General features: G+C 37.1%; 1 protein-coding gene across 11 annotated transcripts in view; it reads right to left on the bottom strand.

The window, feature by feature from the left end:
- Positions 1-22,165, bottom strand: part of ANO4 (anoctamin 4) — a 201,567-nt gene that overhangs the window by 49,300 nt on the left and 130,102 nt on the right. For 8 of the 11 annotated variants that reach the window (XM_017804465.1, XM_017804468.1, XM_017804467.1 and 5 more), the window contains 7 exons: positions 20,047-20,147; positions 19,695-19,796; positions 16,940-16,984; positions 12,275-12,406; positions 4,607-4,713; positions 2,687-2,742; positions 2,026-2,147 (listed from right to left, as the gene is read on the bottom strand). In XM_017804465.1, the coding sequence (XP_017659954.1) occupies positions 2,026-2,147; positions 2,687-2,742; positions 4,607-4,713; positions 12,275-12,406; positions 16,940-16,984; positions 19,695-19,796; positions 20,047-20,147 (665 nt within the window). Of the gene's footprint in view, positions 1-2,025; positions 2,148-2,686; positions 2,743-4,606; positions 4,714-12,274; positions 12,407-16,939; positions 17,047-19,225; positions 19,282-19,694; positions 19,797-20,046; positions 20,148-22,165 lie in introns of those variants that run through there. The other 3 variants (XM_017804469.1, XM_017804473.1, XM_017804475.1) reach the window with 3 other exon arrangements.

Genomic DNA, 22,165 nt, shown 5'->3' with positions numbered 1-22,165 from the left:
GGCAGGAGCTAAAGAAATGCGAGTAATCCAGCATCTGTGAAGTGAGAAGAAAAAGGAATTCCCCTCCCTTTCTTGTCACCCCTCCTTCAGTGAATTCATCAAAGCAGAGAATGTGTTCCAGCAGCAAATGGCAAGCCGTGCTGGGGCTGCAGCCTTGAACCCTTCTGAGTTTGATGGCTTCCAAGACTCAGCCTGCTGTCAGTGCTCAGGGAATCTCACAACTCTCCCTGCCCCTCTTCTCTTTGGCTAAACACGTACTCCGAACAATGACAGTACACTCATGACCTCAGCTAGTGGGTCTGCTCTTTCAATAGCCTTCTTTTTTTTTTTTTTTTTTTTTTTTTTTGTAAAATAGTTTTGGAAAACACTGTTAGATGAAAACCTAAAGCTTCTTAAAAAATGTTAAACTTTAAACCCAGGCTATTCAAGAAGGCTGCTACCAAGGTCCAGAACTTAGAATGTTAGAATGTTTCTAACTTTGCTCGTTCTGTTACTATTTATTGCCATACTTAAAAGCCCCTTTCGATGCTAGATCAGCAAATTAATCCAAACGCCAGATATTGCCTCAACAGCATTTTCACAGACAAGAAATGCTGATGAAGAACAGGAGCCTTGACCACCATGGACAAATGATTAAAAAACACTACAGAGATAAGTTGTTTGTATAGTGATATTAATATCTTATTGTATGCCAGGAAATTAGAAGTTAAAAATACCCTTCAGTATAACTGTTGGCTCCTCCATAAATCAGCAATTTCCATCATGTAATTTGACAGAAATTCCATATTTCTAGTTATGAGTCCAATGTATTAAAAAAGAAATAAGAAGCTTTTGGGACTAAATTATGAGGACTAATACATTATTTTGTAAAGCATTAAAAAATTACATGGCTCAGTAAAACTTTTTTTTGTATTTCTCTGTGAACTTTTTATGCATGGAAATTGAGCACCTTCTGTTTCATGAAATGGGTAAGTTTTATATAGCCTTAATCGGTAACACTGTCTATCTTGAGGGCCACCCTCTACAAATCTTTCATCTGAAAACAATTTTGAGAATAAGTAAAAGCAAAGATTTCTATCAGTTACAGGACTTATGAAAGGGGAAATTAATATGCTGGACTGATTGCATGCTCTGGATAACCCTTCCTGATAGCCAATGTATCAATGTCTTTAGTAGTCCCGGTACATCTGAACACTTTATTAATAGGCTGTTGTAGCTCAATATTTCTCTCTTCAAGTAGAAAAAGTCCATTAATGCCCAATAATACTTCCGTCAATATGATCAGTAAAGGCTTTGGCTCTCTATATATGCGTAAAAACCATGTAATCCTCTATTAGTACATTAAAGCCTATTTGAAAACATTATTTAAAAGGGCTGTAAGAATTGGAATCACATCTCAGCTTTCTCAGAGTTTTTTCCATGCAGGCTACTTCCAAAATGAATACAAATCTGGACAGTGATGATGTAACTGATCTGAGCAGAAGGGCAGTGGCACAGAGAAGACTTCAACCACTAGCGTTGTTGAACACATACCACACTCCATGACTGAAAGCTCTGCTCTGTGCCATTTGTAAGCATGGAGAAACTTCATCCAGGGCCTGTTCTCTGGCTGCACTTTTGCAAAAAGAAGTTTTAGTCAATGAGAGCCTGTTTTTTGCCAAAGCCATGCTCTGAAGAGGAAGAACTCCTCTAGTAGACAGATATGTAACCAAGTATATCCAGCCTCCACAGATTTCTCTCTTCATTTTTTTCTCTCTTAAATATTTTGTGATCTGTTCATTAGAAGTTATGGTATCAGGAAACTTTAGAAGGAAACTCCCTTCATTCTTGGGCCCTCCTACAAACTCCTCTATAGATATTTCTTTGGATGTAGTGGCACCATGAACTAAATGGAGTCCCATGACCTCAGGATCAGATTTTAAAAATGACATGAATTAATTGAGCTCTTCATGGTTTTGTCAGACGTGAGATAACCTATTCTCAAAGCACCTACAATGTGACAAAGCAAAAGCAGGTAAGTCCTACCTTACAAGATCCAAAGGCTGGTATTTATACCACACTCCCCAGGAAGCCCAGCACTCGTAGAGCAAGTGTCTGTGGTTTTCTGCCCCATGGGTTTTTATCGAATTCTTACTTCTGTAACTTCCCTAAAACACAAATCTGGACATTAATGAACAACATCAGCAAAAAAAGAATATTTAAGAAATCTCTCTCACTATCAGTATGGATAACACAATTTATGTAAACTCCGTATTTGTACCCTGAAAGCTAAACACGACATTAAAAAAAATATCATCTGATTTCACTAAGATTTGAGATTATTCTTCCTAAGAAATTTACAATAAATGATATTCAAGTCAATGGCTATAAATTACAGAATCTCAAAAAAACCCCCCAAAACAGAACATGATATTTTTTCCCCTCTGAAAATATACTTATTTATCAATGCAAATACTTTTTACAGAATAGATTCAGAACAACTCTCCTTACTCATCTCTTTTTACAAGAAAAGCTCCCCTTTTTTTTCTCAAGGAAAAAGCATTGCTAAATGGGAGGTATGTCAGAGGCAGACACAGAATATAAGAGAGTAATAATATTAATAAGATTGAGAATAAATGGTTATACAATTAAGGATTAAATTTGTGGAAAACGTCTGTTCAAAAAGAAAAAAAACGGAGAAAAATACCTCATGAAGAGGAAATGCAGCTTCATAGGAGCCATTACTGAGCAATCGATTCAGACCTAAGAATCAAAAGTATTCAATTATTTACTAATAGGAGTAGAAAAACTGCTAGGTAAAAACCAAAACACATTTTCATAATAACTGACTAATGAAGATTGAAGTCCATTGACAGTACAAGATGCATGTAGAAAAATTATTCTTTTATAGATTTTGATAACTACGATATAATACAAACAAAGACTTGTTCAAATATTAATCAGAATCTACAATTTATTATGCTAGAGGTTTAAAGATTCATTTTCCATATCCACCTTTAGTGTAACTTCACTGAAATTGGAAACCTCACAGCTGGATTGGAGTTTGACCTCATAAAATATGGTCTAAGACAGCTATTTAGATGAAAGGCTGCATATCTTGGGAGCTGAAAACTTCAGGGGAGCTCTTTACGTTTTTAAACTGCAGGCCACTAAAGCAACTGAAATTCTGAATTTCCATATGATAACAACTTTCTAAAATATGTTCAATTTATGTCTTATGAAAGCTGCTGAACAAACAGAACAGGAAGAAGACAGGCTGCAGCAGTACAAGATCAGAAAACAAACGAGACGTACACCCCACTCACTCAGGCCTTTTCCCTCTTTAATGAGAGCCTTAAGATAAATAATAATGCTTGCTGAGATATGGGTGTTTTTCACTTGGAAACTCACCAAAATAGGATTGAAGAGTTAGTAGCAAATGCAAAACAAAATACCGAGACTAATAGCCTGATGGCATTTGAACCCTATTGACCAAGAGGCATAGAGTCTTGATTCCTTTCCTAATTCACAAGGGACCAATAGCAGAAAGAACACAGCAATGAGACGTACTAATTCAACGTGAATACCACTTTCAATCAGTATCTGCCTGGCAGAATATGCTTTCTCCCAATGTCTCTAGCAGAAAAGCAAAATCTGTACAGCCAAGCTGCCCTTTGCTCTACCCAGTGATCACTGCAAGGTTGTATTCATTGTACGTACAACACAAGTTGATATGTGAGGGACATTGGGATTTTGAGGTAGGCAGGGACTGCAAGTGTGTGTACTAGATGCAATGGCTGCTCTGCTTAAGCTATTGCTGCCCTCATCCCTGGGGCTGAGAAAGAAAGAAAAAAGTGACATTCTGGGATATTTCTCATCCTCTTTGGGAAAGGTGGGGTTTAAACAGCAGGGAAATTAAATAGTCTGCAGATTTTTATGGGGCTTGCCTCTACATTTGTGATACCACACTCTCTATGTGGTACTCAAGTAGCATGTGCTCTGTATCACAGAAGGCAGCCACTGTTTTGTATTCTATCCCTCTTCTGTCACTGCCTGCTCTCCTGGACCTGCATATGTGCTGCTACAAATGCCCACTCCACTTACTATTTGAAAGTGAAGCCACAGTTATGTACAGCATTTTTTTGCACTGAGGACATCAGCAGTAAATTCCCTTTTGAACTACAGCAACTACAGAGATACAGTACTTTTCATCTCTCTTAGGGATGGACAGGTGTCCAGGGAGAAGCCCTATAGGCTGAGACGTACAGCAGCACAAATCTTGCCATCCTTCCAAATACATGTTTATGGAGGAGTAAAAGTTTTCCCACATGAGTCTATCTGCTTCTCCACTGCTTGTAATATGTTCATATTTCCAGTTTAAATCAGCCTCTTCCCTCGCCGAGATGATAAATCCCATGTCACGACACGTGCCTGTGAAAGCCGCCTGAAATTACAGGGAAATGATCGCATCTTCCAGGCAAAACTGCTACAACAGCAGTAGGTGAGATGTAAACAGCTCAGAACTGGGGTGATTAAAAAGGAAGAAAAGTAGTCTGTTCTTAGCCTAGGCAGACTTCTCCTCTCTTTTTTTAAACCCATGATTAAAAGCACATTGTTCAGTACCTACCAATTTTGTTTTTCCCTTCTTCATATTTCACTCTTTGTAAGATATGGTGTACAATTCTACTTCTTGTAGCATTATTGAAGAAAGTATCTTTGTTGTGTATTATGAAGCTGCATGAAAATAAAAAAAAAAAGGCATCTCAGAAATATATAGTAGCACATTTAGGGCAAATATTTATTTCTGTTACTTTTTATAGCACACTAAAAATCTACAATATGTGAAGAAGTGCAAGGAGAGTTAAAGATACTAGATTGAGACACTTCACCAGATGAGGTAATGTCAGTAACAGTATTCATTCTCTAACAAAGAGAATGAATTATATGGAGAAGTCTGGAGAAAGTATTCATCATGATAAGCATCACTTTTAGATAATTCATTGAAAACTACACAATACTTGCACAAAATTTGCAAAAACATAACATTTGTAAGTTCAGCTGTAGAAATTCACATTTGATTTGTATTTCAGGCTTTTTAATTATACTTTACCATTAAGAGTCAGATGGAAACATCTACTTGATAAACCACCCTTACTGAAAATCAAACACTATGTTAAAAATTGGAAGTATTATATACTCCTATATTTGGTCCTGGAAGCTAAAATAAAATAAAAAATTAGCTTTCAGAGGCTACTTATGCAGTTATGTATGAATGCAGGTTCAACAGTTTAGACAGAATTGTGATGAGTCCAGGAAAATAAAAAAAATAAAAAACCCAAACCAAATCAAAACAAAAATCCCTTTGGATAGGAATTGTTTCCCTCCTCCATGTTGGTGAAGAGCTGCCGAATTGAATATACTGATAAATAAAATGTTAAAGTCATAGACATGTCCTAGAGAGATAAACCTGTAGGACAGCACACTAGACAAATCTGACCTTAACAGAGATCTTCTTAATGAACAATTACAGATTTTTACACTTTCTTTAATTTTCTTTTACTGACTGACTTTCTAAGATCGTGCCTCTCAGACAGCATTGAATGTTAAAGAACTGTGAAGATAACTTATGAAATCAAAACAGCACAGTAATTGTAGTTCCAACTTAGCTATGAGTTCTTGTAGGGTTCAACTGAGAATTGGATCACCTTATCTGCGAAACTGGCAACATGGAACCACGTAACACCTTGCTCTATTCTCTTTGTGATATAAGGTTTTTTGCTCATCTGTTATCGTGACTATCTCATACTGCAAGTAGAGGTAGCCATTTCAGCAATTTTTCTGGGAAAGTTGTTTAATAGTTTTATTTCCATTTAGACCCTTCTATTTTCATTAGTCACAAATCCAAAATAAAAGATTATGCAAACTTAAAATCTCTCCAACAAAACAAACAAAAAATTACTTGTTTAAAGAAACATTTAGTAATTTTCATTCATTTGTAAATCATTTGTGTTTGATCTCATGTGGCCAAAAAGAAATAATGTGGCTGTGAACCAGATGTAAACACTTCAGACACTAGCTGCCATGAAGAACTGTGCATATTCCAGAACTAGCTGAAGCAGTCCTAAAACTGTGTGAGTATATGAGCTGCAGAGGTTCTGTCCTGCCCAGTCTGGTGCCAGTAAAAGGCATCTGAGGGCAGGAGGAGGAGAGGAGACGTTCGGAGAGGTTTGGAGAAGAGAGGAGAGGAGAGGAGATGAAGGACTCTCCATGACCAGAGTAGGCCAAGAACGTGTCCTTTGGCATTTTCCAAGGTTACTCATAAAAACATGGATGAAGAAGAGATGCTAGTGTTCCACAAAAGTGAAAATGGAGTGCCAAAATGAGTCCTCTGGATGTCCTGGCCCTTCCCAAATGATATAATTATTTTGGGATAGAATTGTATGTGATAAATAATAAATAATAACATCCTCAAATAACAATAATCCTCACTTATTTTTGAATAAAAAAATCTTGTGTTTTTTTTTCATTTGCTGAACTCAAATACTCAGTATTTTTTGTGAAAATGTCTGTAGAGTAGCCCTACAAATAGCAGCATCAGCATAATCAAGGGGGTAGGGACCTCTGGCACAGGAAACAAAAATAGGCAGACATGAGCTAAAGGCATTGAAAGGCTGAGAATATCTCAAGTAGTTGTAGCTATGTGTCCAACATCCCAGTTGGAGGCTGACATAAAACAGGGCAATGCCAGAGAAGTTTCAATTTATCTCAAAAATCAGAGGAATTGTTCTTGTCAGGTGAGAATCAGGCAGCTCAGTGTAGGACCCCCTTTCAACCACTACCCTTTCCTTCCATGGGCATTTCTTTCTCTGAAATTTTTGTGCTCCAGGTTGTCTTATTTCTGAATGTGACTGGTAAAGCCATATTCACAGAATAACCATCAAGGCTATTTCATGGTCTACAGCATCCAATAAAGAATTCAGAGAAATATTTTCTCAGTCTATGAAGAATCTCATACTTCAAATTTCAGTTCACAGAGGCCAGAGCTGAAGACATTTTCAAACTAGGTGCACATAAACATTTATCAGACATTACCGAGCTATAAACTGTATAAGGCAGAGGTTTTCTAGTGAGTTTGTTAACCTTTGTTGCTATAAGATGGAACATTTTACTCAGCCATTCTGTTTCTGCTGCCCTTGTTAGATTTTCAATATGCTCAAGGATTTGAATATTCATAAGAGCAATACAGCTTGTCTTCAGGCTCAGTAAGGGCTTAGGCTTTATTTATGAGACAGGTTTTTATTGCTTTGTTGCCTCATTTGTAAGATAAAAAATAAGTAAGGATTTATAGACTATAATTTTTATTAGCCATGAAGTTAATATATATGTAGATAAGGCCAGTGATTTGTCTCACAACAGCTATAGCCATTAGCCTGGTCCTGTAAGTCTTATCTGTGTGAGGTGTCCTTACTCAAAAGGAAAATCCCAATGAAGATAATGAGAGTACTTCTGTGAGGAAAGGTGCCACAGTTGATTCTTAATTAAACTCCCTTTAAAAATGTCAATGTGGAAAAATTGCTCTTACATTCACACTGTAAGAGGCATGAAGAGTCAGTGAAGGTTAATTGCTTTGAAATTCTATTTGTAGCCCTCTTAATTAGACTCTGAACTGGAAACTTCAAACTATCTTTCCATGGATAACAAAGCACAGCAAACTGTTGACTAAAGAAAGGCCTCAAATCAATGTAAATTCAACCAAGAACAAATTACAGGTGAATTCCTGTTCATACATTCTCTTTGGTAATTTTGCAGGTTGTACAAACTCCTTAATGGTAAATTTAGCTCTTGAATATTTGAAAACCCATTTGAAAAAAAATGGGTTTACTTTTCAAACTATTTTGGGGAAGCAAAAGGCAGGAAAAGGCTACTTTCTGCTGTACTGGTAAGATACACAAGCCGAAAACTGACCAGTCGTGGTCTGTTTACAAAGCTACAAAGTGAGGATGTATGCATGGACTTGCCAATGTGCATCTTTGCTCTATGGGATCCACAGACACTGAAACATTTGATGTCAGACACTCACTGTACCTAAGAGGGTGTTCCAAGAAAATGCCTACTGCTGGAGGAAGTACAGAATAAAATGTTGACCAAAGTAGTAATCATTATATGAGTGGTGTATTCTTTAGCACAGGAAAAATGCCCAACTCTGTGTACTCCCAGGTAAATAACTGAAGCCAGCTACCTGTTGTTGGCTGAGGCAGGAGCAGCTTTTTAGCTCATTTAACATCAGAGAGAGTAAATCATCAGCTGTAGTAGCAGCAATAAGATAAGCCTGTAGTATTCCAGTGAGAATATTACCACACATTTCTATAATTTATTTGTATGAAAGTGGGTATATTATGAGCACTTGCTCTTTATTTTCATTTTGCTTGACTTTTAACTTAAACTTTTAACTTAAATTTTTTTTGTTTATCTAAAAGGAAATGTTTATTAATGGTTATCAGGGATTTTTCATATCATATGCCTAAAACAGGATCACTTTAGGATGAAGAATGTCTTCAGATAGAGTGACTCTCTCTGTTTCCAATTTGGCACATCACAGCTTCAAAAGTGCCAAAGTAAAATAGTCATGAAAGTCCTGAATCTCTCCTCCATCTTCCTCTGCCCATTCCCCCAGACCAGTCTTCCCCAGATGACTTCTTAATTTAAATTGGTTCATTCAGAAATATTCACCTGAGAGAGAATGAATTTAATGTATTTTTCAGGGATGCCCTGTTTCATTTCATTTGTCAGGCAATTAAAACTTCCAGAATCAGAGAGAATTTAAAAAAACCATTGCAGGGCAATGCTTTACAGAACTGTGATTCCCCATTTATAAAAAGCCATTTATCAACATATAGTTTTTAAACTGTAGATGTATTTAAAAACAAGAATGACCACCTTGGTTCAAAATAAGTAAGTGTCCATGCAGCCCTGTGCCTTGTCTCTAATTGCAGCAGCCCCCTGATCCATCCATGATTTTGGGGTGAGGCAGCTCAGGGGAATATGGGCATAGATCATCTTGGTAGAGATGAGATTTTTTAAGATCAGTGTGAAAATCAGAGAAAGCTTAAAAAGTAACTCCACCCTGAGAGACACATATCTTGGAAATGTGAAAACAAGGCCCTCATGTACCAAAAGAGGACATAGTACAAATGAGAATCACTCCATTAACCTCTGGTAAACAGGGCCATTTTTGTTTAATTAATCCAGGTACTATATTAGTCCTCCCAATTGTGTAAATTTTTAATCTGATTTTCATTAAGTAATAAATATTTATTTTAAGTGGTTTATTGAATTATATATTAAACTAATACTTAACCAGAGAGTTTATTGCCTTTAAAAGAAATCTCTAAACAGCAATTAAAAGTATTTTCCTAGCTAACATACAGCTACCTAAGAATTTGCAGCTAATTGCTACCGTTACTATTCCCAACTGACTAGCAGCTCACTACATAAAATAACTTAGATGTAGCAGAAAAACATCTAATCATGTCTGAGGGAAAACATTTTTCAAATATTGTACATTCTTGTAACTGATAATTTTTGGAATAAATGCTTTGATATAAATAAAATCTTTTCCAAGTTGTGGCTGCAGAAAAGAGACACTACTTAGAAGTCTACCCCAAAAATTATCATTTTGTATTCCACACAATTAAAAAAAAAAAAAAGCAAAGTCAAGTAGAACTTCCTTCCTCCAAAAAGAGATTTTCTATTACTTAAGAAACAAGATGACTTTTGGTCTTCTATTGTACTGACAGTTTTGGGATATACCCTTTAAGTCATGCCATAATCGCTGTGAAAGAAAACCTGAAGCCATGCTGCAAAACATATTTAGGCACATCTCACAAATGTCATTCTTTGTCTGTTTTGGAGGGAGGACAGACAGCTAGCTCTTAAAACAATTTTTTTTTTCAGAAAACCAGCCTTTCTCCACATTGGGCCTTTTTCCATTTGAATGAGAAAGAAAAATGCAAGAAAAAAAAAGACGATCAATATCAAGACCTACTAAAATTGCCCATGCTCCTTACACATCAGTACTTAAAAAATATTAGTTCCTATTGAAAAAAGGACTGATCAACCATTGTTGGGTTTACTCTTAACTATTTTCCTCCCTAGACACTGAATTGTAAGTATTGTCAGTCATCTGTCTTTCCATGTTTTCACAAATGAAGACTGTACTCAGACCATGTAATAAACATCATCTGTATCAGACTGGAGACCTACATGCGAAAGCTGAGGCTACGTCACAAAAGATAAAATGCCTGTTCTTTGATGATGTGAAAAACATCTGAAGCTATGAAGAATGGAAGAAATAAGGAATTCTTGACCCAACTCCATAAGTAACTGCCTGTGACAATTATGTAGCCTCCATTATAACTGCATTGTAATGGCAGTATGATATGGCAAGAACACTGCAACAAAGCCTTAACTACCCCAAATACGAAAATGTATGAACTTTTCTTACCACTGAAAAAATGCAAGCTAAATTATCATAAAATTACTGTAGATGGCAATTCTTAATTTCAACATCTCAAGAATTTCAGTAATTATTTATCTTCACATTCCTAAAACATTATTGTGGTTCTCTGGATTGAAAATTAAAACATCTGCATGCAGCTTGCTAGACAAATATTGAACAAGTCACTGTATTTCAAAATTCTAGTGAAGCAAAACAAGACAGACGCAGCCAACAGGCTGGAGCATGATAGGAACACAATTGCTGTCAGAGCAGGAGTCTTTTGGGAGAAGAAGGATAGCTCAGCCAATATTTTATCAGTGCCCACAAAAAAGGAAAGGAAGACTACACACAGAAAGTAAAACAGAAAATGTTGGGCCTGCTGGTGAGCAAAGCTTCCAAGTCTGCAATTATGTAAAAGAAGTGCCAAGCAACAGCAGGAGTGTTAATGAAACTAACACAGTACTTAATAAATCCCTCATGCCAGTTTACGAACACAAACATGAGCCAGGCAGAAGAATGAAAAAAATATTCTGGTTCATATATGTCAATTTTCCTTTCAGCCACGAAAAAATACCCAACCCCTTTCTTATGTGCAGTAATTTTACAGAAAGTTAGCAGTTAATATTACTGTTAATAAAAATATTAATAATGTCCCAATTTATTAATTTTTTATTATCACTGGTCTACTCTCAAACTAACTTGCACCTACTCTTCATCTTGCAGGGCACAACAACTGACCCATCTTTTTGCTCAATTATCAAACAGGCTTCTACTGAAATTTCCCTGGAGTTTTGCACCTGTTCTTGTTTTTCTGCTTTTGGAAAGACACTACTTGTGGTAGAGGTTTATGTTATTCATTCTCATTGCAGCTAATACATCCAATCTCTGAAAGATTATTCATTCAAAGTGAAGCGTTTTAGAGCACTATGAACTTGGCTTCTCCCTGAATAAAAACATATATTTCAGAATTTTGGCTTTGAGCTACCTGTAATTCATTCTGTTAGTATCCTTGTCAGTGCTGCCTATTCTTTGTGGTTTTGCTCTTAGGTAACAATTCTTTCCCATATCACAAACACTATAACTACCCATAAGACATCCAAAATTTGACACCCCTTAAATTCAACATGAGCACCGAAAGTCATGTGGGGCTTTTCCTGTTCTGCATTTTGCAAGTGAATAAAGGCTTCTTATAGTCAAATGATTTGTCAATGACATTGGTGCAACACTGGTGCCATTGGTATGCTTGGAAAAGTGTCTGATCAGACCTATTGGTTTGTACTGGTAGGTCTAAACACTGGCATTTTGCAAGCTGTTTTACTTCCATAAAAGTGAAAGTGAAACACAAAAAACCCGACATTGTCTGTTTTCTTTGGAGTTCTGTTTTTTCTACAGTCATAACTAGGAATGAAATGCCATATCAGTATTTCAACCACCAGTGCTAGAAGGACTAATTTTGATTATGCTAAAGATATAGAAATACTGAGAAAAGAAGTTTTAATCACATCTTTAAGTTAAAAAGAACAACTGCAATTCTGACCTGAGAGAAAACAGCTGTTTGACTACTTTGGGGATGTATTTGAAATTCCAGTGAATTAAAAGGAACTTTCCAATGTATTTCCTTTAGCTTTGAGCTGGACCTTTAATTAAGAGAAATGCAGACTCTCTATCTCTCCCTTTTTGTGACAAAGAACTAATATGAAGGCACTGGTCTTTAAGACATGAACTAAGAAATTGATTTTTTCAAAGGTGTATCCAGAAGGAAAAGTTTTCATCTTGCCATTGTAATAAAATACTCACTGATGAATTCTTTGTTGGCTGAATGGAGCAGTATAGCAGTCATTCTCCTCCAGATCTGGCAGTGTTTCCTTGTCCAGTTTCATTGGCTTTCTGGGCAACCATCCTCGGAACCTGCTTATTTGTTTCTCGATCCTGCAGCACATGAAAAGTGTGAGCATTTGAAATAATGGTTTTTGTCACTACATTACTGAGCACAAGTTGTCAAACCAGGCCACTTAATATTTACAACTAGAAAAGATGCAATGTCTTTTGACTTTTTTTGAGGTAGACCAAATTATACACTCTGAACTTAACTATTAATAATCAGCTTTCAGCAGTGGAGCATCTTATTTTGTCTCAACATTGCTGATGGTGCTTGCTGCTATAATCTTATTAAGCCCAGTAAGCACCTGGCATGTCTCTAAACCTTTATTTCTCAGCTTTTCAGAAAGCTTAAAGTTCAGGTTTAATTGACACAGTAGATTTTGGACATCTAAACATTAGAACACTGGATACTGCAACAGAGATCTTTGACAGCTAAATCCCAGCAAGTTACACCCCTTTACTGCTCTCTGTACAGATTCTTACCTTGCAACTGATGCTATTAAAAAATAGGCTACTTTGTTCATTTGGTTCAATTGTAGTTTCTTGCAATTCTACAACCTCCATGAAACCAGCATACTCAGTGTACAGGTTAGTGGGTGACTGCTATGCAGATTCTTACATTTGGAAGGTGAAAGCACACTATGATCAAGCTGGAGAAAGGGCAGATTTAACTACAAGTGCAGTCATGCAAGATACGCAGTGAAATGAAGGGAAGAATCAGGCCTGATTGGAGAAGACAATCTAAATAAAATTCAAATCCATACTAAGATCCTGTAATGAAAAATGCTTAAGAAAGATGATACATCTGGCACATGAGCCCTACTCTCTCAGAAATCCCTAAAAACTTCAAGTCCTAGTGATCCCAGGCTGCAAAAATCACAGACTCCAGATTATGGACTATGCAGGTACTTCAGTAACTAGATGACTCTTTTCAGAATTGGACCTAAAGGGCAAGAATTGACTTCTTTTGAACTTAAAGTTCAGTTCTGGATGAAGCACAAGAACTGGAAATGTGGTTTGTTTGTTCGTTTGTTTGTTTTTGACAGAAGCCAGTACAATAATTCTGTGACCAGCAAATGCTGAGAGCTCTGCACAGTCAGTTTGAGGGAGGGTGTGAGAGAAAGTGACATGAAAGTATTACATACTTTAATTTAAAATACATATAATATTTCCTGAAATATTCGACCTTCTCTCATCAGGTATTTTTACCTTGGATGAGAAAGCTAATGTTTGTTTTTAAACATGGACACACTTAAAAATTGTAACCAAATCAGCTCTACCTGTTTTGGACCCATTTGTGTATTTTCAGTCTGGGAACAGCATGACAGAGGGAAATGTGTTGCGTGTATGCAAATTTATCATCAGGACTGTTTGGAAAAACAGGAATATATGTGTAAACATAACATAAGATTTACACTAAATTAATCATAAACTCTTCATGGGCAGTGTTTGCACTGACCCAACAGTTTGGAGCACAGGAGGAGGTAGTTTGCAAGTGTCTGTGCAGGTGAGATGTCAGATCCCAGGCCTATAAAGGGCCCAATCCATTGTAACTCTTCGGTTGCAGCATCCAGCCTGACATCCTTGAGCTGGTCTGTGTAGCCACTGATAGGAGTGCCAAGGGAAAGTTCTCTGCAGGGGAAATCCCTGTTTTTTGGCCTCCAGTTTTTCCTCTGTAAATGCCACCAGCTCTGTGCTACTATATATTCAACAGGTTTAGTGTGTCTGGGTATGGAAAAGGGAAGTGAATCAGGAAGAAGGTTTTTCTAAATATCCTGTTCCATTCTTGCTAACTAAAATAATCTGAATTCTCTAAGCTATTAACACCCTTGTGAATCTGCAATCCTTTCCCATTCATCCTGCAAGTCAATGTGTACATTTGAGATACTGCAGGTTTATCACACCACACAAGCACTCAAAAAGGGACTGAGTGCTTTCCCCACTTAAGACCAATGCATTATTCCTGTTGGCTTCTCACTGAGTATACCCAGAATTTTAGTGGTTTGTCATTCCCAAGACTCAGATTATTCGGCATGCTCTGAACCTGCTGGCAACAGGGGTCTGAAAAGGCTGCAAAACCTTTCTACAAGGCACAGAACATGCAGTACAGTGGGGAAAACACCCCTCCCCCCCAGTTATCTCCTTGAAAAAGAAAAATGACAAAATTTTTAAATTGTCTGCAGCTCATTCCAACAGTGCCACCAATCAGCAGTGCTGGCTTTGTATTCTACAGGAACATCTTTCAAAAGGAAACAGCTGAAAGAGTGGTGTTGGTGCTAACACAGATGCTCAGTGTTAAAAATCTACTATTTTTTATTACTTCTTCACGGCTTATCCATGTCTCATTTTCCCTTATAGAGAAGCTTACATACAGCTGAATAGGGAAACGGTTTGGAAAGTGTGACCTACACAGGAACAATAGGGTGTATGGAGTGATGAAGCATTAGCCACTTAAAACAGTGTTTCAAATACAGAATCTTTTCTACTTCAATCCTGCCTGTGCTCCCCAAGTCTAGTCTTTAGTTAGTACTCTCTGAATACATATTGTGTTTAACTAACACAAAGCGTTTCTGAAATAATTTTAAATAAACTGTTTTCTCATTATGAAGTGGGGTAGGCACAAAATCATTTTTCAAAGGAAAGAGAAAGTTAGGAAAATAAAAAAAAAAGTTTTTAACTGAGACTGATTTTTATCTGTGGGTCAGCTTCCACAGAACCTTATGCATATTCTAGTGCTAGATATTGTATTAGTTTAATTTTAAACACAATGCAGGTGCTGGATAGGCACCTAATACCTCTCCTTTCCTTTAAAATACGTAAGGGGAATCTTGTTATCTGAAGTTTTGAGATCACTAGAATTTTTCAAACAGAAAATTCAAGTCATGTTGACAAGTTGCAAGAGACCTGTTCTGGGTTTTGTCTTGTGACAGGCCCTCTCTAAAATACATTTGCCCAAGTGACAATATAATATTCGTCTTAGCTCAAAAAAATGGAAAAAGTCTTCAAGTACTTGTAATCTACACTGAACTAGGAGTATAGGAAATAGATACTTTTATTGAAGCTGTGTATCTAAGTTTCACATAAGTGAAAATAAAGCTGACTGTTTTCTTTTTTCCCACTGGGGCTACTCAGCTTTTCTACCTCAAGTAGCTATTTATAGATCTGAACCCAAGTGTTCTCATCATTAAGGAACTAAATACTAGTAAAAGATAATACCTCTTCCCATTGAGAAATTGAAATAGAAAATGAACATGAAGCAAAACTTCGTACACCACATCTAAGTGTTAGTCTTCACCTACTCCTTCTTGACCTTCTCTCATCAGGTATTTTTATCTTGGATGAGACATTGCTTTAATCAAAGCAGCCATATCCTTATTAAAATCAAGACAAATGTCAAAGTTAACAGCCACTATACTATTTATTGTAAGGTGGGAATGGAAAGAGGGGGAGTATCAACAAATTTCAGAAGAATTGCATATACCTATTACCTTGTGCCAAGAGGTAAAATGTCTTAACTCCACAAAGTGCTCATTTGGTACTTACTAATATAAAGAAGCAAATACTGTAATGTGAGATCAGTGCTGGTACTGTAAAGTCACCAGCACACTGCAACATAATTTAATATACAAAATACTTTTTAATATGTTCATACAGCACGCAGTGATAATATGTGATTTGTTTTCCCATGGATGTGAATATAATGACATTATCTGCAAAGTGATACAGCTCTGTACTCCAAAATGCAGATTTTTCAAATTAATTCTTCCCTCTAAGAGGTTCTTGGGAATATTTCCACTGACCTCAGCTTGACACAGTAAATCAGGTGCTAGACCCTTTTGAAAACCGCATCACCAGCACTGTGGCATTAAATGCCAACGTATGATCTGGTCTTTGCCAAGCCTGTATGATTTTTAGGCATTTTGGAGATATTTTCGTTTAATTTTGTTCAAGGTATCAAAAAAGGAAATGCGAACTGCAGCATTGAAAGTGTTTCAGTGCATTAAGTCAGACATAATCCAGGCATCAAACACAAATTTAAAGATATTTAATAATTGAGTGAAAGCACTTCAAAGATTTTTGGAAAATACTCATCTCTCAAGCTCAATAATGTTACACCAGAGATGAACTTGGTTCATTGCCTTCCTATCTGCCAATAAAGTACTAAGCATCCCCACAGAGATAGCAATAAATAAATAATGCCATCACTATTACGAATAAGCAAGGTGTATGGAAATGAACAAAAAGCTCTAACTGTGGTACTCTAACCCCAAGAAACTCCCTAATGAGCTACATAAAAAGAAAGAGATAGTGTTTGCATTAACATACTTTTCTTTACAAGTCCATCAACTATAAAATATTTCCTTATTCCTAAAGAAGGCATCACTGATAAAATGAATTGCCTCTTTTACATTGCAGATGCCTTAAAAATGCAACTTCTTTATTAATTTTTTGCAGATGTCCTAATGTGTAATCACTCCCTTCACCCTTCCTACAAACACAGCTAATAAACTTTTCCTTCCAGCTTGACTTTATTTGGGTCCAAATGAACATAAACTGGACTGGCATAAGAATTGTACTCACCTATTCATGAACTTGTATCGGCGGTGCAGGTAATAGATTTTTCTCCTGGAAGAACAGCAAAAATGAAGCCAGTCGAGAAGAAAACCCATCGTCAGTTACAGTATGAACTAGCAAGGAAGGAAAGGAGATTGAAGACAGAAGCCTGTAAGAGGTGGAGGAAGAGACTAAAAGAGAGATTAACAGAACTGTCACAGGAAGCCACACAGACTCTGGTGGCATTTGAATTGCCAGAAGTTCATAATTTTCCCTTTGTCTCCTCCTTTTCTGCTATTTGTCATGTGTGAAAGATGGGGACCCAAAGACGTTTCTATTTGGAGAAGTCCATAAGCTGTTGAAGGAATTCTATAGGACTGACACAAATATGGATAAATTATCTGACAGCTACTAGTGAATTATTAAAGCTGTATTTGGTGAAACACAAAGGGAAATCATGTAGGAAAGCCAGGAAAGCTGTACCTTACGTTGCAATGTGCCATAACACATGCAGTACCGAGCAAGATCAGTGATTGCTGTTGGGGTAATATCCCTTGAAACAGAATGTAGGCTACACAAGCAAATATGCATGTGCTCAGCACCCTGCCAAGTGTGCAGTCACTCCCTCTGCTACTCATACAGGCACAGCTGATTTCTGTTGTCAGTGAAATCAGTAAGACGTGTAATGTGAATGCAATCAGTAAGCATGTGATGAACAAGTGAGCAGACAGGGGTATGCGAGCAGACTCATGCTGAATCCGCTCTCAGCGAGCTTCCTGACCAGCCTTGCAGTGCAGAGTGGCCCGCTAACCATCATGTGTAGATCCAGGACAGGGAGTCCACCTCCCGTCCCACTCTCCTGCTGGCCCCTCTTGCTCTTCTCATAGATGTCTATAACATCACAGCTGTCAGGATTTGACCCATTGCCTTCAGCACAGAGATCACATCTTCATAAGAGAAAATCTGAGGGCTCTCAAGTGTGAATTTGGACTGACATTCCTTACTGGAAGATTTGGATGCCTGCCTGAACTTTGGTTACCTCCTCCAGGGGCTGACTTTGTCATCATAGAAGGTCATTGCTAAATCAAGGTGGTTTCTGTGTATTCTGAGAGGCTCCATTGTGTAACCACATATGTGTGTACCACACATATTCTGAATGTAGCACAGGAATAGTTTAGTACCTTGGAAGCAAGCCCTCTAAAATAAGAGAGCACTGACGCTTTATAAACTGTGGGGAAAAATTTTGTTAGTATTCCAGGTTAATTTTCAGAATTTTTGGCATTATTTTTGTTGGCAGAGTCCATATTGTGTTGGTGAAGTGACATTTTCAAAATTATTTCATGTTGGCCAGCCTTCTTTTGATAGTGTTATTTATCTTGCTCTATTCAATAGGAGTAGAGAAGGGTCAAAGCTAAGTGTTACTGAAGATGCTATCTACTTCTTGAGTTTGCTTCAAATATTCAGAGGTATCCACTCTTTTGGCAACCATGCTTTGAAACAGCATTGATTTCAATCACTGATGCATGGACCTTGCAGGATTCCAGCCTGAAATATCGTGAGTGATATGCAATCAGCAGCCCTTAAAACGAGGGGTTACACAAAGGCATCTGGATATAGGCAGTCTAGACTTGTGGACACTTTGTAAAATTCAGGTCCTTGTTTTTAAATGGTAAACAGTAGTGTTGCTTTTAAAATAAAATTGAAGAGCCTGCCCACCAGACATTAGAGAATCACCACAATTTCCTCTTAACAATACTCTCATTGTGGTTGTAGAAAGAACGAAGCTGTGATCCTGAAGCAATTAAAGAAACCTTTAGTATTTTCAAAGCTTTCTGTATCATCTGTATGGCACCTATTTTGCTACCTGCTGAGCGATTAGGAAAGAATAAGCTGCTCAATGACTAAAATTGAAGTTCCTGGTATATTTGTGAATCATGAGACCTTACCCTGCTACTGGGACAGGTCCATCTCAGTGAATGCCACAGAAGTCAAAGGAGACACACTTTTGGCCTAGCCTGTTGTTTCTATGGCTAGAATACCTTTAAAAAAGAATATTAATATCTTGCAATGATTTGTGATGAATGGTTTTAGAATTTTCCCTTTAGCACTAAAAGAACAAGAAAGAGCAGCTGAAGATTTACTGTGAAAATGAAAACCGAAATAAATACAAAGTAAGCCTACAATTTTGTCATTTGTACATATCCATTTTTCCTTGCAAGTTCTGTACTGCTACAAGTTGTCTCATACCAGAGGTGTTTTTCATCCTTAGGTAAGAAAAAACCAGAAAGACTCCTACAAAGGGCACCAGCTTACTAGTTTCATATTCTGGGTCTGATCCTTTTCTTCCTCAGGAGTAATTCCATTAAAATCAATGGAGCTTTACATCTATAAACCCTGCTAATTGAAAGAAGAATCAATGCCTCTTAGTTCATGGGTTTTGGTCAGTTCCAGTGGAAGTCTTTAGGCTACTTTAACAGTTCGGATAACCAGCAGAATGAAAACAATGTTTTACATAGAAAATTTTACCCCAACATGCAAATAAAATTAAATTAATAAGAAAAATAATCTGAATCTCAATGTGGAATTAATTTGGTTGTCAGTATACATACTCTATTTTCTCCACAGAAAAAAGCATTTAGAGTCTGAATTGTTCTCCTATTAGATGGGTTACTTATTTATACTTATTTATGGGATACTAATTACATAATTACTATACAAGCATTTTATGAGTGCATACCAGATACGTTCAACAGACATGCACTCTCTGTGCTGCCTTACGTACCTGGATCTTCTTGACCTCCCATTGATTTCAATGAAATGTCCATTTAAAAAACAGCAGCGCACAAGTATGCAGGGGGCTCCAGCATTGAAGGGGTTAAAGGGCCTAAGAATAGAATACCCCATGAAAACAGCTTCACTGCTACAGCCCATCTTAATCTCAAACCATTATACTGAAATTGCAGGCTTTAACAAGAAACAGCAATGAACACGGTATCTAAGGTACTCCATTTATATTTTCTAAAGATGTGTGGTATCTTAAAGAAGAGCTTGTCCATGTGCATTTTGGTATTATCATATTAGCTTTACAGTACAGTGTGACTTTGGAAGTTGAGACAAGACACAACTACACCTACCTGAAAGGCATTCTTACATTCATCAGTTCAGCATATTTGCCCAGGACCTCCCAAGGGGCATGCAGTTTCACAAAGATGATGTCACTGTTTGTTAGAGATGACTGCAAGAGAAAAACAAAACAGCCACCAGGGCTTACTTTTTCAAGTAAAATAGGAAGAAGCCATGGTCAGAGGTCAATATCTTGTGTCACCCTTCCCAGCTCCCAATTCTGCCTCAAATGTGTAGTTCTATCAGTATTTTATCGACTCATTTTACTTTTGCTTTCCTGAAACCCATGCTGTGACTCCCTTCTGGCCTGCATGTGTGTTTCCTTCACGTGGAAAAGAGGACATAGAGGAGAGACTGATGTGCATCTATGGGTTAGTCAAGTGCTGAGTGGAAGGAAGGTTGGCAGGTAAATCTGGGTCAGAAAGCTTGGTCCTGAATTTCAGTTAAAAGCTAAATGGCAGGTCAAGATTGATGCTTTCAACTGATATGGTTTTATGTGTTCACACAGAAGTGCAGATGTGTGGAGGCACATCTAGCAACCAAGACAAGTTTGTATGACAGTGTGGTTTTATTTCTGTTGCCTCATGTGGACAAATAATGAAGTCCAAGCTACCGAGCCATGGTTTTCAGTATCTCTTCCTCCTGCTTCTCTCTTGGCCACATGAATTCTGAGTGTTAGAACTAAAGCCAGTGGGAGAAAACAAAAATTGATGCTGTCTAAAGCATAAAATATTGTCCAGATTTGTTGCCCAGAGAGGTCAAGGGCCATGACTATGCCAGCAAGATCTCTTCCCAATGCTACCATCTTCTTTACTATGGATTGTACACAGCATGAAGAGAACTGTATGTAGGGTGTGCACATCAGAATGGCTGTTACCTAACAGAAAGCTGCATGGCAAAGATCAGTGAATATGCAGCAAAGAGAAGAAGAGATTTAGCTCTGTTTGCACTCAGGAGGAGACAGTGCTTTGCAAGAAAGCTACATCAGGGCTGGCTGAAGCTGATGCGAGAACACAGAGAGCCACATGATAATACTGGAAGATAAAATGTTCAAATTCTAATGAAAATTAATGAAATTTACGTAAAATTACAGTTTTAGACAACCAAATGGATGGCATTCCAAGAAATGGGTAAAGATGTACTTAGTACAAGAAAAAGTAAGTTACGAAGACAGAAAACCAGGCAAGAAAATTGTTAGTTAGCTTTGAGGATGATTTCCTAGTTTTTTAGGCATTGTATTATGTTCAATGTTTCTCACATTAATTTTTGGTTAACATAACTTACTGAGAGTTCTTAAATCTAGTATTGTTTATCTGAGGACTACTATAACTATATGGTTGGGAGGCTAACATTTATATTTTTGATGCCCTTCCTCCATTATCTTGATAGATGCTGAAATTATTGAAACTGCTATAGCACATTCATGTCCTTGGAGTAGCTAAGACATTACTACTAGTTTGTGACACGATAGGAGTGAAAGCTCCAACAGTTAAGTTATATATGTATGATTTTCTTTAGCACCTCAAAAAAAAGGAAGAAAAAAACCCCCAACTCAATCACTACAGAGGTAACATTTTTTAGACAAATATAATATTGGAACATAATGAACACAGAGAAATATCTGTACTCAAAGTTTCACCGGGCTGCACGAAAAAATGGATTTAACAGATAAAGAAACAAGTGACTTTCTGGTGTTAAAAACTGTGGGAAAAAATCTTGCTGTTCTTTTGCTGATGAATTTGTGAAAAATATTTCAATACAAAATGATACAACAGCAACAAAATGCCCCCATGAGACTTGCTTCAGAGACAATGAATTCACTAGTACTCTTTCCATTGACTTTAATGGATTCTTAATCAGGCTCTAATGATGTTTTTCCTTTATAGGTACATTTCACAAATTAACTTATATTTTCCCATAAGACTTTAGCAAGTAGATACCACAAAACCAAAACTAAATTTTTCTGCCCTAAAAATCTCCTGCAAACTGCTCTCTCAAAGATCAGGTTAAGTCAACAGTGGATTGGCAATTTTGTGATAAACATCTTGGATTAAAAACAAAACAAAACACAATCCATCAAAACCCAAAAGAACCATCTAATAAGCCCAGTATACAGAAGAAAACTACAGT

The sequence above is a fragment of the Lepidothrix coronata genome, unplaced genomic scaffold (assembly GCF_001604755.1).
Source record: "Lepidothrix coronata isolate B3197 unplaced genomic scaffold, Lepidothrix_coronata-1.0 Scaffold9, whole genome shotgun sequence".
NCBI lineage: Eukaryota > Metazoa > Chordata > Aves > Passeriformes > Pipridae > Lepidothrix > Lepidothrix coronata.
Note: the sequence above shows the minus strand (reverse complement) of the source record. Positions and strands in the feature narration are given on the sequence as shown.